General features: G+C 40.4%; 1 protein-coding gene across 1 annotated transcript in view; it reads right to left on the bottom strand.

Annotated features, from left to right (window-relative positions):
* The window catches only part of LOC138287528 (zinc finger CCCH-type antiviral protein 1-like), a 118,003-nt gene that overhangs the window by 11,307 nt on the left and 91,868 nt on the right, over positions 1-14,828 (bottom strand). The window contains exons 11-14 of the mRNA XM_069228002.1: positions 14,601-14,697; positions 12,557-12,653; positions 5,047-5,177; positions 2,894-3,042 (exon numbers count right to left, since the gene is read on the bottom strand). Of these exons, the coding sequence (XP_069084103.1) occupies positions 2,894-3,042; positions 5,047-5,177; positions 12,557-12,653; positions 14,601-14,697 (474 nt within the window). The remainder of the gene's footprint in view (positions 1-2,893; positions 3,043-5,046; positions 5,178-12,556; positions 12,654-14,600; positions 14,698-14,828) is intronic.

Below are 14,828 nucleotides of genomic sequence, written 5' to 3'. Positions count from 1 at the left end.
GGACAAAGTGGATGTGGCTGGTGCCCTTGTCCCTGCACCTCTTTTTGTTCCTTGGAAGCAACACCTTCGAACCAGATGGCCCTGGCACTGAGGCAAGTCTTGTTTTGGTGCCAAAGGTGGTGTCAGAGCCGGTGGCGTCTTAGGGCCTGTTGGTGTTTTCGAAGACGTGGGATATGGCATCGATGAGACTAATATCGTGGTCTTTGCAGCTGGACAGAAATGGTAAGAGCCCGTGGATGAGGGGGTTGCTGGCTCTGTGGGCCTTTTGTGTGTTCAACCTATGTCAGAGTCATGCAGTGCACCAGAAGGCTGGTTCAACTTTAAGGAGTAAAGGCCCAACCCCAACAGAGCTATTTCTCCACCTCAAGGAAGTTTAGTGGATTGGTCTGATTGCCTACCATACTTACAGCTACCGCATTGTCAGTCTGCATGGCCCTGTTGCCTCAACATCAAGTTGGGGTGATTCCTGCTCTTCATCTGAACTCGAGGATGCCCAGCTTCCTTGATGTGTTCGGTCCCGGAAATTTCTTCTGGGAAGTTGTCCGGGTTGTCTTCCATGGAGTGTCTGTACATCCTGTCACCAGCATTTGTCCTTTAGGTGACAAGGGTCTTACTGGACCTAAATACCCAGAAGGCCACACACCTAGTGCCGTCGTGTTGAGGCGACAAACAGAAGTTACACACCTGGTGGAGGTCAGACCAATGGTATTTTGCATTACAGCACCCGTGCATTCTCAAAAAAACTATACATCGCATAGTGGCTTCTGGGCTTCAGGCCCCTAGTTGGCCCAGCGTCCCAGCGATGGAAAGTTTGTTGATCCTCATGTCATTGAGACTCAGTAGTGAGTCGGCATTAGTATGTCATTTTCTGCTCTAAAGAGTGTTAAAATTAAACCAGGAATGGTGGGACAAAACGTTGAAGGTCACATTGATCCTGGTGCTCCGATCCTCACATCTCAATCCGAAGGCAGAAAAAACAATATAAAATGGAGTTGTTGCCCATACGTAATGCACACATAAGGAGGAGTCACCATATTCCTTGTGAGAGAATTCTTAGAAGAAAAACCACCTGCAAATGTCCGAGCCCACAACTGGATGGAAGGACTATGCAGAGCATGCGTATCAACAGTGACACACACTCACATGCTGCAAACATTAATTCACCAATGGTATATGACCCTAAAGAGACTTCAGAGAGGCTCCCCCATGCCTCTGGTCACTGCTAGAGATGCAGCAACCAGAAAGGTCTTTTTTACACATCTAGTGATCTTGTAGACGTATACAACTGTTCTGAAAAGAGACATTCTGCCATGTAAAAGACATAATGGGTTACCATGTTCTGCATGACCCTACAGTGATTATATGGGGCCTAAACTGGATAATATGGAAGAAATTCTGTTCTATGAATGGGAATTCATATCTCAAATGCTTGGGGCAGCACAGCAATCTTTAGCCTTGCACTGGAAAACAAAAGAAGCACCACATATATCCCACTCCCCTTTCTTGCCTCCCCGGGCCACCTCCCTCGGACAGTCTTAGAGCTGGTGCCTTGATGTTTTCCAGATGGGAAAGGATAAATGGAAAACCAAGTCATTGGAAATGGTAGAAGATATAAGTTGATAGACCTGCCATGTTGGGGTCTATGGAATTGTGACTCAATATATTTTACAGCCGTATGCCCTTCTTGATTTGTTGGTTTCCACTAAAAATAGTGTAACTTTAAAAAAAATATATGCACCCAAAGAAGGATTACAAATGAAACAAACCTTAACAGATAGATCAAAAAGCACACAAGGTTACTTCACAAGATGGGGCAGGGAAGGAGCTAGTCATGGGGACAGATGGCGGTGTGGGATGGGGGTTATTTCCCTATCTCCTTGAACTATTATATCTTAACACTGGTTCTCTTTAGGGTCAAGACAGCTAGGACAGTGAATGGAATAAATAGAAGTTTCTACAGAGTATAAAAGCGAGCTTTGTTGTAAATTATTAGTTAAGTATGAACTTCTCCATGTAAGAAAGAAACAACTCTAGAAATACGTTCAGACATTTTCTATCCTGAAGCAAGACGATCAAGAACAGGACAGGTCTGTGCAGAGTATCGCTAAATTTACTTTGAATGTAGTAGGGGAAGTTTGCATCATAGTCCTTTTCACTAGTGCACGCAAGGTGCCCTCCAAGTAAGAAAATCCAAAGAACTAAAGCCCTTATTTACTAGAATCTGACACATTGGCTCAGATGCCTGAGATTTCTTGCGCTGCTCTGTGACCCCCTAATGATGCCATGGATGCGCTGTATTAACAACACAGAGCTCCATGGCACAGGTTTTCACAGATGCGTCAGAAATTCTGATGCATCTGTGGCACTAAAGTCATGCAATGCTGGACTAGCGTCCAAACAAATGACACTACTCCAACAATGCGAGGAGGACCCCATAGACAAAAGCCCTGCGTCAATTTTAGGCAGTATAATTCGGACACAGTGAAAGCACAGAATAATGCAGTGAAATGTAAATTTCACTGCGTCGGTTCTGCGTGGATTTTTGCCTGGGAACACCTACTTTGCATATCATTGCCAGTAGCTGGCGCCCAGGTGTGAAAAGTAACACTAGACGCCTCTAACGTCACTGTAGATTTGGAGTTGTTTTAGCACCACCACAGTGTAAACAATGGCGCTGCTGCAGCGCAAGGGCTTTGTAAATTAGGAAACGTGCAAACATTCCTGCTCAATTAAGACATCCCACCAGCATGAGATGCAGGACAAGGTGTTCAGCTATTGGTCTGGCAACATAGCAAAGTACAGTGCATCAAAAGCCTGGCAGCTGTTTTGTTTCTCGTTCTAGAATGTGCCCATTCCAGGATACAGACATTCAGTGACAATCAGTGGTACTCACCTTTTCCATACACAGTCCCATTCAATCCACAGACTCGCCAGTCAAAGTTATTGTGACAGATTCCATCCAAATAAATCGTTTTTGTACCATGGAACAATTGTTTCTCAAGCACTTCCTTTTTGTTCTGCTTCTTCATTGCATCCTTCTGCCTGTGATAAGAAACAAACATAGAAGTGCAAAGGTTACAGAAAATGAGATGTTATATCAGTACTATATGTGTCCCTTTAGGTCGCATTCTGATGCCGTGGCCCTCCGGTACAGCAACTTCTGCCTGGTGCCCTTGAGACATTTACGTACCTGGGCCCAGTCTTCAGTGCCACTGGTGGCTGCGGCTTTAAGTCGTGTCAGTTCTGCTATTTTACTTCAGCTACAACCAGATATCTGCCACTTCTCTTTCTCCTCACCTCTGTGTTTACACATCTGAGATGAGTCATCTCTTCAACCAGCTCACTGACCAACAAACAAAGATTAGCAATCTTGGTAACTGGTGATAGAAAGTGTCTCCCATTTAAAGCTGAGTCTGACCTTTTCAGTGGTCATGCCAACAACTAGACTTGGGGCGTTTGGATCCTACCTACCTACCTTTGACTTGCACTGGCTTTGACAAGACAAGGATTTGGCAGATAACACAGTAGCAGGGAACCTGTATCACTGCCTCGTGCTGCCTTGTTAAACTTGTGCCACTATAAGAGCAGGCCTCAAAAATCATAAAAATGTTACTGGACCTGCACTTGTAGTTACTTGAATAATCTACTCAGCCTCCCAGTAATTTACGTGACCCATAAACTGGTCTCAAATTGTGTGATCCTAGGCAAATATTTTATTGTAAAGAGCTGTCTTTTTCTTCAATACCACATATGAGAGCACCTTTAAATATGTGAATTCAGTATGTCTGCTGTGCAAAAAAATATTTTGTTTAATAGACTAAACTTTTGTTCCATGGATAATAAGAATCCAGACCACATATAAGTGGCACATGACCCCTGACTTGCCTCTTAGTCCAACATAGTTCAGCATTAGCACCAGGGCAGGAATGTTTCTCAGTTCATGTTTAAAAACGTACTTGTAATAAATATATTACTAACGCAAGATGTGATTGCACACTATCATTTACAAGCAGCTTATTTTCATTGAAATTGATACAAACATTCCCACTAACATGCAGTTTTACTGTTGAAACTATATAACGTATAGACAATAATCTGTGGACAGTTGGGTTTCAGCAAAAATATTTATCATTTGCACATCACCAAGTAAAGTGTCACACAGTTATAGGAAACGTGTTTTACTAACTACTGAAATACGTGTTGAAATGTTTGTACAGTTCATTTACAAGCTATTTACTTGTGTGTTAGAAAAAAATATCCTAAAGCCTTTCATTTCACACTTTTTACAGCACGATTTTCAGAGAGTTCACTTTAAAAAAAACCTCTAACTTTGCAGTCAGAGAAAGAAAAGTAAACACCAACCTCCAGGATAAAATAAGCAGCAAATTGTGAGAAGACTGTTATATGCTAGTTAAGTTATGTAGTTTTGCTCAGCGTGGTTAAGCATGTATTGGAATCCTAAGAATATAGGATTCCAATGCAGGAACGTTATGATGTCGTAATTTAGAATACTGTTTGAGTTGTGACAGTTCACTGGTGCTGGCAGTGCAGAAGCTGCTGTGCATCTCTGCACTTTAAATTAATTACTCTACAGTTGTAATCAGTCTCAGAAGCACTTGCTACAAAGACAAGCTGACATTAGACCTCTGTCGCAGAGACAAGATTAAAAACTAGTTTTAAAGTCATCCTTAATGCTGATTCACTTTCTGAGTGAACAGAACACCTGTTCTTTGTCAGATTGCCAGTACTCGCCAGTAGGTTGTATAAATAGCTCGCCCTGATAAAATCTGACTTGCCAAAACAAGTGGGCGGGTAGATTTCTCAAGGCCCGAAGAGAGTGCCCTTTTGTGCTTCCATCATTGCTGGCCAGAGCTGTGCTAGGCTTGTGTAGCTGCTCAGTGCTCTCCTGGGAGATTAACGTGGCAGCCATAAGGTACCCGGACTGCTATGAACATTTGATGATAACGGGTCTGGCGATATCCTCACCCATCATTTCTGAAGCACATTATTCAACTAAGAGCTGTGAAAACTGTATAGGCTACTCACATTTGATAGAAATCCCAGAGAGTAATGTTCTGGACCCTCTGAACCTTCTGGATGCAGTACTGCGGCATGGTCTTCTTGAAAGACTTCTCAATTTCCTTGAATTCCACGGAATGCTTGCTGACCTCCACCAGCTACAATACACAAAGACCTTTTCTTTTTTTTTTTGTTTAAATATGTTTTTTATTGAGTCAAATACAAGAACATTAACTTAACATTGCCAGGACAGAGATATGCAGTTGTGAATATATATGCATAAGGAATATTGTACTTTTTAAACATGTACATGAATTAGGCATATACAGCAATATAGTATCAAAGACTCCATGTTTGAATAAAGAAAGAAGAAAGAGAGAGGGAGAAGAGCTTTAGGGATAGAAAAGGGAATCAAGTGATAGCCATGTGGAGAGAGAGGCAATAGGCATTAGTTACAGCGAATGTAAGATGAAATAAGTATATATAAGAAGAAAAACAGGAAATATATTGACATTTTTTAAAAAGGAGGAGAAAAATCCATTTCCTTTGCAGTGCGTGAGAGATAGTTACTTTATGGCAACCATAGCTGATGACGTTTGAAGAAAGTTCCTGTTGAATCAAGCTTGTAGCTGTCAAGTTTATGACAATGATAACATACAGAATTCCACCACTGTCTGAGAGTAATGTTCTCCGAAGATTTCCAGTTAGGAGTAATAATAGAGATTGCAATAGAAAGCAAAAGGTCCACCAATTTTCCAAGAGGCCTGAATGAACTCCAGGTATCGTGTACGCCTCCCAAAAACAGTAATTCATATGACATTGATAAGGAGATCTGAGCTATTGCTGAAATGCAAGACCATATTGAGGACCACAAAGTAGATAGGGATGGACAGGAAAAAAAAATGTGAAAGTCAGTACCCTACTGAGTGTGGCAGCGCCAACAATTGCCTTTTTGTGCAAGTTTGAATTTGTAAAGGCGTACAGGAGTGTAGAAAAGTCTATTATAAAAAAAATATAGGGTCTGTGTGAGGCTTGCAGTGCGTGCAGTGGAATGTATCTTATACCATATTCTATCCCATAAAGAAGTTGGCCAAACAACACCAAGATCTGATTCCCACAATGTCTCAATAGGTGATTTGAGCCTAGGTGAAACAGACGTTCTTAAAAGTTTATAAATTCCAGCTGCCCTAGGATAATTAGAAGTTACAATCGGGTGTGGAGATGATGCAAGAGAAGAATGATTATGATGTATAAGTTTATTGAGGGTCTCTTGGACTAGAGTAGAAAGAATGATATATTGGGATTTCATGTGAATAGGGAGATTATAAATTGCTGAGAGAGTAGTAAAAGGGATGATAGAGTCTTTATGATATAATTAGGAAATGAGAAGAATACATTTAGTCATCCAAGCCTTCCAACACAAGGTTTTACCTTGTTTCCTAAGCGAACTATTGTGCCAAACAGGACTGTTCAAGAATTGATTAATGGGGTTAAGATGCGAAATAAAAAAAGGTTTCAGTAAGTTGACTGAATGGGAGATAGTGCTGGGCAACCAGAATTTTGGGGGGTTAGACATAAATATAATGTGTTTATGGGAAAAGGGAGAAATAAATGTTTCTTCCGAAGAGAAGCATAGCTTTTTAGGGGCATCATTGAGTGTAGATAAATAGGGATGTATTTGCTTAATGCCAAAAGATTTGTGATAAGTTATAAAGTCAGGGAAATTAACTCCACCTTGTATTTTAGGAAGTTTTAATTTTGAGAGAGAGATTTGGGATTGTTTACCGTTCCACAGGAACTTGGATAGAATTTTATCAATTGAACTAAAAAATAGTTTAGGTATCTTAATAGGAAGCATCATAAGGAAGAAGTTAATGATAGGGAGAAGCATCATCTTAATGGTGTCCAAGTGGCCCCACCACGTGAGATATAACGGAGACCATTTGTCTGTGAGATCTACAAGCTTTGCAGATAGGATTTCTAAATTAGTCCTTAATGTATCCTTGAGAGTAGTGCAGTACCATATCCCCAGGCATTTAATCTTAGAAGAATTCCAAGATAATCCTGCATCAAGGAATACAGAGCCAGTGCAATGAGCATTAAGTGGTAAGACCACTGTTTTGTCTATATTAAGTTTATAGCCAGATACATCAGAATATAAGTTGAGCTCATGCAGGACTGCAGGAAGAGATGTGTCAGGGTGAGACATGAACAAAAGAATATCATCAGCATATGCCATAAATTTGATGTGTGCATTATTAATTTGAAACCCCGTAAATTGTTCAGCCGTTTTTAATTGGTATAGAAAAGGTTCGAGAGCCAAAATAAATAGTAAAGGAGATAATGGGCATCCCTGACGAATAGCCCTTTTAAGAGGGAAAAAAGGAGATCGGATACCATTTGTTATAACCGAGGAACATGGTGAGGAATAAAGAATGGATATAAAATGTCGGAATTTAGTACCTAGTCCATGCCATTCCAAAGTTTTCGACAAGAAACCCAGTAGACCCTCTCAAAGGCCTTTTCTGCATCCAATGATAAAGCTACCAGAGAAATCTTAAGTTTAGGTGCCTTGTTAATAATATTTAAAAAAGTACGGGAATTATCTGCTACATTTCTATTAGGGATAAAACCAGATTGATGAGAATCAATAAGGTCAGGTATATATGGGAGTAAATGGAGAGCTAAAACTTTGGCATAGAGTTTACAATCAGTATTAATTAAAGATATGGGTCTATAATTTTTACAGTCAGTCGCATCCCGATCTTTTTTGGGAATAAGACAAATCATGGCCTCCGTAAATGAGCCAGATGCAGAACCTGACATTATAAAATGATTAAGTAATTGAAAGAGTTTGGGGAAAAGAGACTTAGCAAAATTAATGAAGAATTCTACTGTGAAGCCATCTGGGCCTGGAGCCTTACCCTTGGGGAGAGATTGTAAAGTTGTATATAGTTCGGTAAGTTGTAGGGGTTGGTCTAAAGATGAGAGGCCAATCTGCAATGGGTCCCTTGGTTTGAGATTAGAGAAATATTGGTTGAGAGATTCAACTGTTGGTATGTGTTCTGGAGTGTACAGGTCCCTATAGTAAGAAGTGAAACACAATGCTATATCTTTATCTCTAAAGTGTTTAACACCATTGTTATCTGTGATAGATTTAATAGTTGTTTTTTCTTTTCTTTGTTTCAAATATCGAGCTAGAAGAGAACCAGCTTTATTGTTACCACCATAATATCTGGCATTTATTTTCAGGAGGGTGCCGCATGCTTGTTCAGTGGTATATTGGTTAAACTCCATTTTAGCTGAGACTAGTGCTTCAAGATGTGATTTACTGGTTTTGGGAGTATAGTATTCATGTTCTAGGGACTTTATATTTTCAAGGATGGAAGTCGATTTTTGTTGAGCAGACTTTTTTTTGAGTGAGCGTAACTTATGATGATACCCCTAGAGGCTGCTTTGAATGCATCCCACACAAAATGAAATGATAGTTGATCACTATCGTTGATGTGAAAGTATTCTTCTATAAACTTACTGTAGGAAGCGATAAAAGTAGCATCTGAAAGTAGAGAGTTATTAAACCTCCTTGAAGATGTTTTAGAACCATTAAGAAAAAGATCAAGGTCAGTAATCACAGGTGCGTGATCTGAGATCAAAATAGCACCGATTTCAGAGTTGACCATTTGTTGCAATAAACCTTTACTCAGAAAGATATAATCAAGCCTGGAATGGGAATGGTGGGTAGGAGAATAAAAAGAGAATTCCAAGATGTCGGGATTGCATACTCTCCAGGAATCAGAGAGAGAATGGTGTAAAATAAAGATTTTAAAAGCTTTGTGGGAGGCATGTGGAATGAAACGTGACGTGGAACGTCTGTCCAAAAATGGATCAAGAATTTGGTTGCAGTCACCACCTATTAGTAAATTGTTTGAGGAATGTTCAGAGACAATATGTGAAAGATTCTTCCAAAAATTTGGATCTGGATGTGTGGGGCCGTATATATTAAGGATAGTAAGAGAAATATTGTCACTTGTAAATGTAACAAGTACCCAGCGACCTTCTGTATCTTGATGCTGTGAAATTATGGTAGGTTTGAGAGATTTATGACAGAGTATAATTACCCCATTTTTGTTTGTGATGGAAGGGGAGTAGAAAATGTCCCCCACCCATTGTTTTTTAAGCTTAATTGCCTCAGAGTCGTTGAGGTGAGTCTCTTGCAACAAAGCAATGTGGCATTTCAAACGAGCTAGGTGAGATAAGACACGCTGATGTTTAATGGGGTGTTTAAGCCCATTAACATTCCAAGTAACAGTTCTAAGTTGCATAACAAGAAGTATTAATAAACAACTGCTGTAACAATGAAAAAACTAGGCATATTAATTTTGCAAAAGCAAGGAAATGAGGAAGAAAGAAGATAGTAAAGAAAAAGAAAAGGAGGAAGATGACCTCCAGAAGTTGTATATACATGGATGTGGCAATACAGGGACTAAAGTCCACAAAAGCTAAAAAAAAACAAGATAGAAAGTGAATACCCCGAAAGGTAGAAGGACAGCGGAGAACCTGAAAAGACAGGCAAGAGTGGCTTCAGCACAAGAAAAGTGATATTAGATATTAAAACATATGAAGGCGAGTTTCATGGAAGAAAAAAAAACAAACATACAAACGAAAAATTTACCATTCAGGAGACCAAATAACGTAATAACTACAGTAAAGGACTGTGACATGAAAAACTATAAAAATCAAAGCTTAACAGTGGAACGTGTAGGAGAACAGTTTGGATGGTGAGAAAGGGATACAGTTGGGAAAGGAACATGAGGATTGCACAAAGGACACTATCTAAAAAATATATATATATATGTATATATAAGAAAATAAGAAGATGCAGAGATTGAAAACCATGGATATAAATATTAAACATAACCATTATTATTAAACTGTCCAGAAAAAAAAAAAAGGACATTAAAGACAAATTAAATTATATCTTCAAGTAATTGCAGATGCTCCTAGTTCCATTGCTTCTGTTTTGTGTTGGTTAATAAACGTTTGTAGTGCTGAAGGTTCCTCAAACGAGTAAGATTTGTCCTTGGATGTAATTTTGAAAAGGCATGGGTGAAGAAGACCATATCGAATATTCAAGGATTTGAGTTGTGGACGTAAGTCCAAAAACTGTTTGCGACGTGCAACTGTAGCAGGAGAGAAGTCTTGTGTGAAAAATACTTTATGACCTGACCATAGCAAAGAGCCCATCTTTTTGGCTTCCGAGAGTATTTGCATCAAGTCAGTAAATTGGAGAAAGAGAATAATAATTCCTCTAGGATGTGCACGAGGGCCAGTTGAAGTCTGTGGACCTAAACGATGTGCCCGTTGGATAGAGAGGGGAGAGGTAGGAGGCAAGCGAAGAATTGAAGGTATTGCTTTTTGAAGGAATGCAATCATGTTAGAGCCTTCAGAACCTTCTGGAATCCCAAAAAGGCAAAGATTATTTCTCCTATTTCTGTTTTCTAAGCTTTCAGTAAGCCTTTTAAGTTGAGCTATGTCTTTAGAGATCTGAGGATTGACAGTGTTACAATCTTCAAGGCTACTGACTCTCTGTTCCAGAGTACAAATTCGTTGTTCGTGTTGGGACCATTGCTCCTCAATACGTTGCAAAGAGGCATTAGTGTCCATCATAAAGGGCTTTAGTGCACGCAATTCCTCCATGACATCATCTAGAGTAAGATGTGTAGGTGATTTTGAGGGAGAATCAAGGTCTTTTTTTGGGCACTTGACGGAGGAGGTGTTAGATATTTTTTTCACAACTGCACCAGCAGCATGAGATGAAGAGGCGCCATCCTTTAAAAAGACTGCAGCACTATCCATTGTTAAAGTTGATGGTAGAGAAGATTTAGCCACTCGAAGAGGATTATTAGATTTGGATAAAGATGATGACTGGCAACTCTGAGAATTATGTGGTCTCCCCATAAAATCCAGCGGCAATTTGGTTATAGGAAGCCAGCAATGTGAGGTGTTGATGAAATTATATTACAATGAGAAGCTGCTGCCAGAAGTTTCCAACAACAGAGCAAAATATAATAAAAAAATATATAAATAGAAAATCCTAAATTATTCTCTCATAACAGGCATGACAGAATACCACAAGAGCAAAGCACTTTACTGCACATAGTCAAACAATTGGTGACTAGTTTTAAGGGAGCCTTCTGAAAAGGAAAAAAATCCCCTCCGTCAAAGGAAAGCATTTACCATGTTATGAAGAGCAATTTGAAAGAGCTCCTTGACAAGAGCTGCCAGTGAATACTGAAAGTTGAAAACCTCAGCTAAATGTGTTTGAAGAGAGAGGTCAAAAGTTCAGCTGGCTGTCAGAAGGTAATGAATATTCCATTGCAGAGGAAACTAGATTTGTAGAATCACATCCAGGCAAGCAGTTAAAAGTCAAATAGAATCATTTCTGTGAAAGTTTAGGTTTGTGCAGAGGCTTATGGAGTGAAACGCAAATGACCCAGATAAATAATTACCTCAGGCCCTCACATGAAGTCTCTGAAATGACTTCAAAACTCATGTCTCTGTAAGATAAAGGCATATTTGCCGCAGTGCTCCAGTGCTAAAAAATGCAGAAGAAATTTATAATTTTGATGTGAAAACATCTCCTTCTTTCCAGGAAGTGCTGAAGCCTCCGGAGCTCTAAAGAGCAGCGGCCATCTTGCGTGACCTCCAGCCACGCCCCCCACAAAGACCTTTTCTGAGTCTGCAATCTGGAGGGGTTGTTTGCCACTCATTCACAATACAGATCTGCTGCCTAAGTCACATTATGCATGATAATCAGCTTATCTACGGTATGAACACCATGACTACAATACTCAGAGCAACTTCTGTGCTAGGTCCAGCTACCACTTAAATGTCTCAGTCAAACGCACAAGAGTGCAGCATAGGTAGGAAGGACAGAGTAGTAACAGAGGCGTTCTAGAATACCACTACATCTGCAGATTCCCAACCTTTTTTCAAATGCCAGGTTCCATGTTAAAAATTGTAATTCCCTGTCATAGAGATGAAAGAAATAAAGACTGATTCCATGGGGCAGTGCATTATGACTGCCTCTGGCTATGCAGGCTGTTATATCTGTTCACTATCCCATTACTTGTAGAGAGGAAAGGGTGTCAAAAGCACAGCGGTGTAATTGTGATTGCATTTGTGCATTTAAAAAAATCTGCTTTTCAAAATAGTAACCAGTTGTTTCCTTGAGTGACTAGCTATATAGTTGGTCTCACTCACATAAATTCTAATTAGACGCAGATTCAAACCTGATTCTATAAGCCAATCTGCATCCATATGACATGGATTGAACTGGCATTCACATTGACCACTTAACACAAAATGTAATTTTTTATGCAAATATCATTCTAGTTTTGATCAGTCAGTGCAAATATCGTTCGCCTGTCAGTGTAAATGTCAATGCAAATTTGCCCATTCACCAGTGCAATCCATGTAATCCAGCCTGTTTTACTACAGCAAAAAAGCGACTCTGGGGAGGAATGCTAGATTATACCGTGTATCCCACGTCGGGTACTGCTGTGCTGTCCCAGTATCCTGGCATCCCTCTGGCTGAAGAAGCCGGCTGAGTTGCTGCTACTTTGGCTCTCGTGCTTAAAAAGAGAAATGAAATGCAAAGTTAATATCGCTGATGCATCTCCTGCTTTCTTCATTTCTATTCAAGGTACCACTAATTCCTGAGTATCTCCCCTAATGCATGCTTCACCCATCTTGCTCCTTCCACACATTCAAATTTAGATTTGCTCCCATGCCCCGTTTTCACCAGCTGCTTTTCCACAATGAACCAAGACCATCCTATGGATGTGTTTATCACAGTCAACAAATTTTCATGCAAAGCACACCACTTAGATCCAATCCTGGCCTGTTCGCCAATAGGACTTTACATTTAGGGAATTGTAGTTGCCATTCCGTATTACCAGCTCAGGACTTCTGCATCCAACATGCAAAGTACTTTGAGTTTGAAAACCAGTCCCGGCTACAGGTGGCATGTGACACAGGGCTATGTGGGAAATATGGCGTATGGACATAGGCTTCCATTCTTAAGTAGCATATCCAACCTACCCTCCTTAGCTCAGAGACAGTAAAACCTGTTTGGACCTTTCTTACTTTGCACATAAGATCAGTGCTATTTTTGGGAGCTGAGGGACAAGCCTGATCATTCCAAAATGGACACTTCTCACAATTAGCTGCACTAAGACATTTCATTCTTTTGCACTGAATACCAAACAGAATTCAGGCACAATGAGAAAAATACAAGGACAAATACAAAACGTGACTTGGGGACAAATGAAATAAATATCTGTACCCAGAGATAAAATAGAGTTAATTAAAACTGTTCACTTTTTACTACTTGCCTACCAACAGTATACTCAGCAGCCAGGGTTTACTTTAAACTGAGCCACATTCTATAAAGAATTGTAGCAGAGACAAATGAAGCACACTTATACACAATAAGAATTAGAACAAACATATTTCTCCTCTTTTCAAGCGTGGTAGATGGAACTAAGGGCCTCATTATGATCCTGGCGATCACCAGACCACCAGGGTCATGGTTGGACTGCTGCCAAAGCGGCAGTCTGATGGCGACATAACGACCGAGGTGAAAGCGCCACAGTCGGACTGCCGGCACCACCACTTTTTGGCCGCCAGATGGTGCCTTGGTGATTATGACCCCTCTCTCTGCCAGCGTTTACGTGGTGGTTTCACCGCCATGTAAATACTGGCAGAGACAGGGTGCCAGGGGCCCAGGCGCACAAATCACTGTCTGCGATTTGTGTGATGGGTGCTAGTGCGCCCAAAGCGCAACAGCATTGCCACAGCCATATTATGAGCCGGCGTCAATGTTGTTGTGTGTTTCCAGCTGGGCCAGCGGGAGAAACTCATAATAGGGCCAGCGGGAAGGAGACCACACTGACGGTCCCCTGACCTGCGTAAGTTTGGCGGGCAGCCTTTTCTGCCTGCCAAACTCCTAATGAGGGCCTAAGTGTTAAGCAAAGACAGGATGCACCATTTCCTAATACAAGGGAGCAAACATAGGTAAAGATCTGTTTAGTTGATTCCCTAACACGCAAGCAGAAAAAATGGTGAGACGTGTATAGGTTCCATTTTTTTTTAACAAAAGTAAAAAATCTTTTGTAATGTGACCCCATAAGTCTACTACCTATATGGCAAACTGGATCCTTTGGTGCATAAGACTTCAACTGAAAGACAGTAGTGCAAAGACCAGATTCAATGCTCTGATGGTCAACACTTCAACATCAGTGCAGTGTGAAGCCAGGCTCTGAAGCTGGTACACAGACTGACACTGATTTGTCACCACCCTCAGATATCTGAAGAAGGCACCGGAAAAGAAGATGACAGTTCAATGTTTCCTGTTTCTTCTTCTACCTCCCTCTGGTGTCTACGGACCTGAAGGAAGGTGGCTGAGGCTCTCCTGCCACCAACCACTGACTTCCCTGCCAGCAGCAGTGAAACTATTAAGAATGACTTATTCATCAAATCACATAAGCTATTGAATGAAAAAACAATAACATACATACCTTGGCTTTAACTTATCTATGTCCTCCTTGGACACAAACCTTGGTCTCCTGCGGACCTCTTTCTCAGTTCCGAAAATCAAATTCTTCTGAATCATGTCTTTGAAACAGGAAAAAAAGAGTTTATGAAATGTGTGGTGCTAGAGAGGTGGAAATAAATACGCTAAATATGAAATCACACAGTTAAATAGGACACTTCTGTTAAGAGTACTATTCTTTTCTCAAATGAAA

This window comes from Pleurodeles waltl, chromosome 4_1 (assembly GCF_031143425.1).
Source record: "Pleurodeles waltl isolate 20211129_DDA chromosome 4_1, aPleWal1.hap1.20221129, whole genome shotgun sequence".
Taxonomy (NCBI): Eukaryota; Metazoa; Chordata; class Amphibia; order Caudata; family Salamandridae; genus Pleurodeles; species Pleurodeles waltl.
Note: the sequence above shows the minus strand (reverse complement) of the source record. Positions and strands in the feature narration are given on the sequence as shown.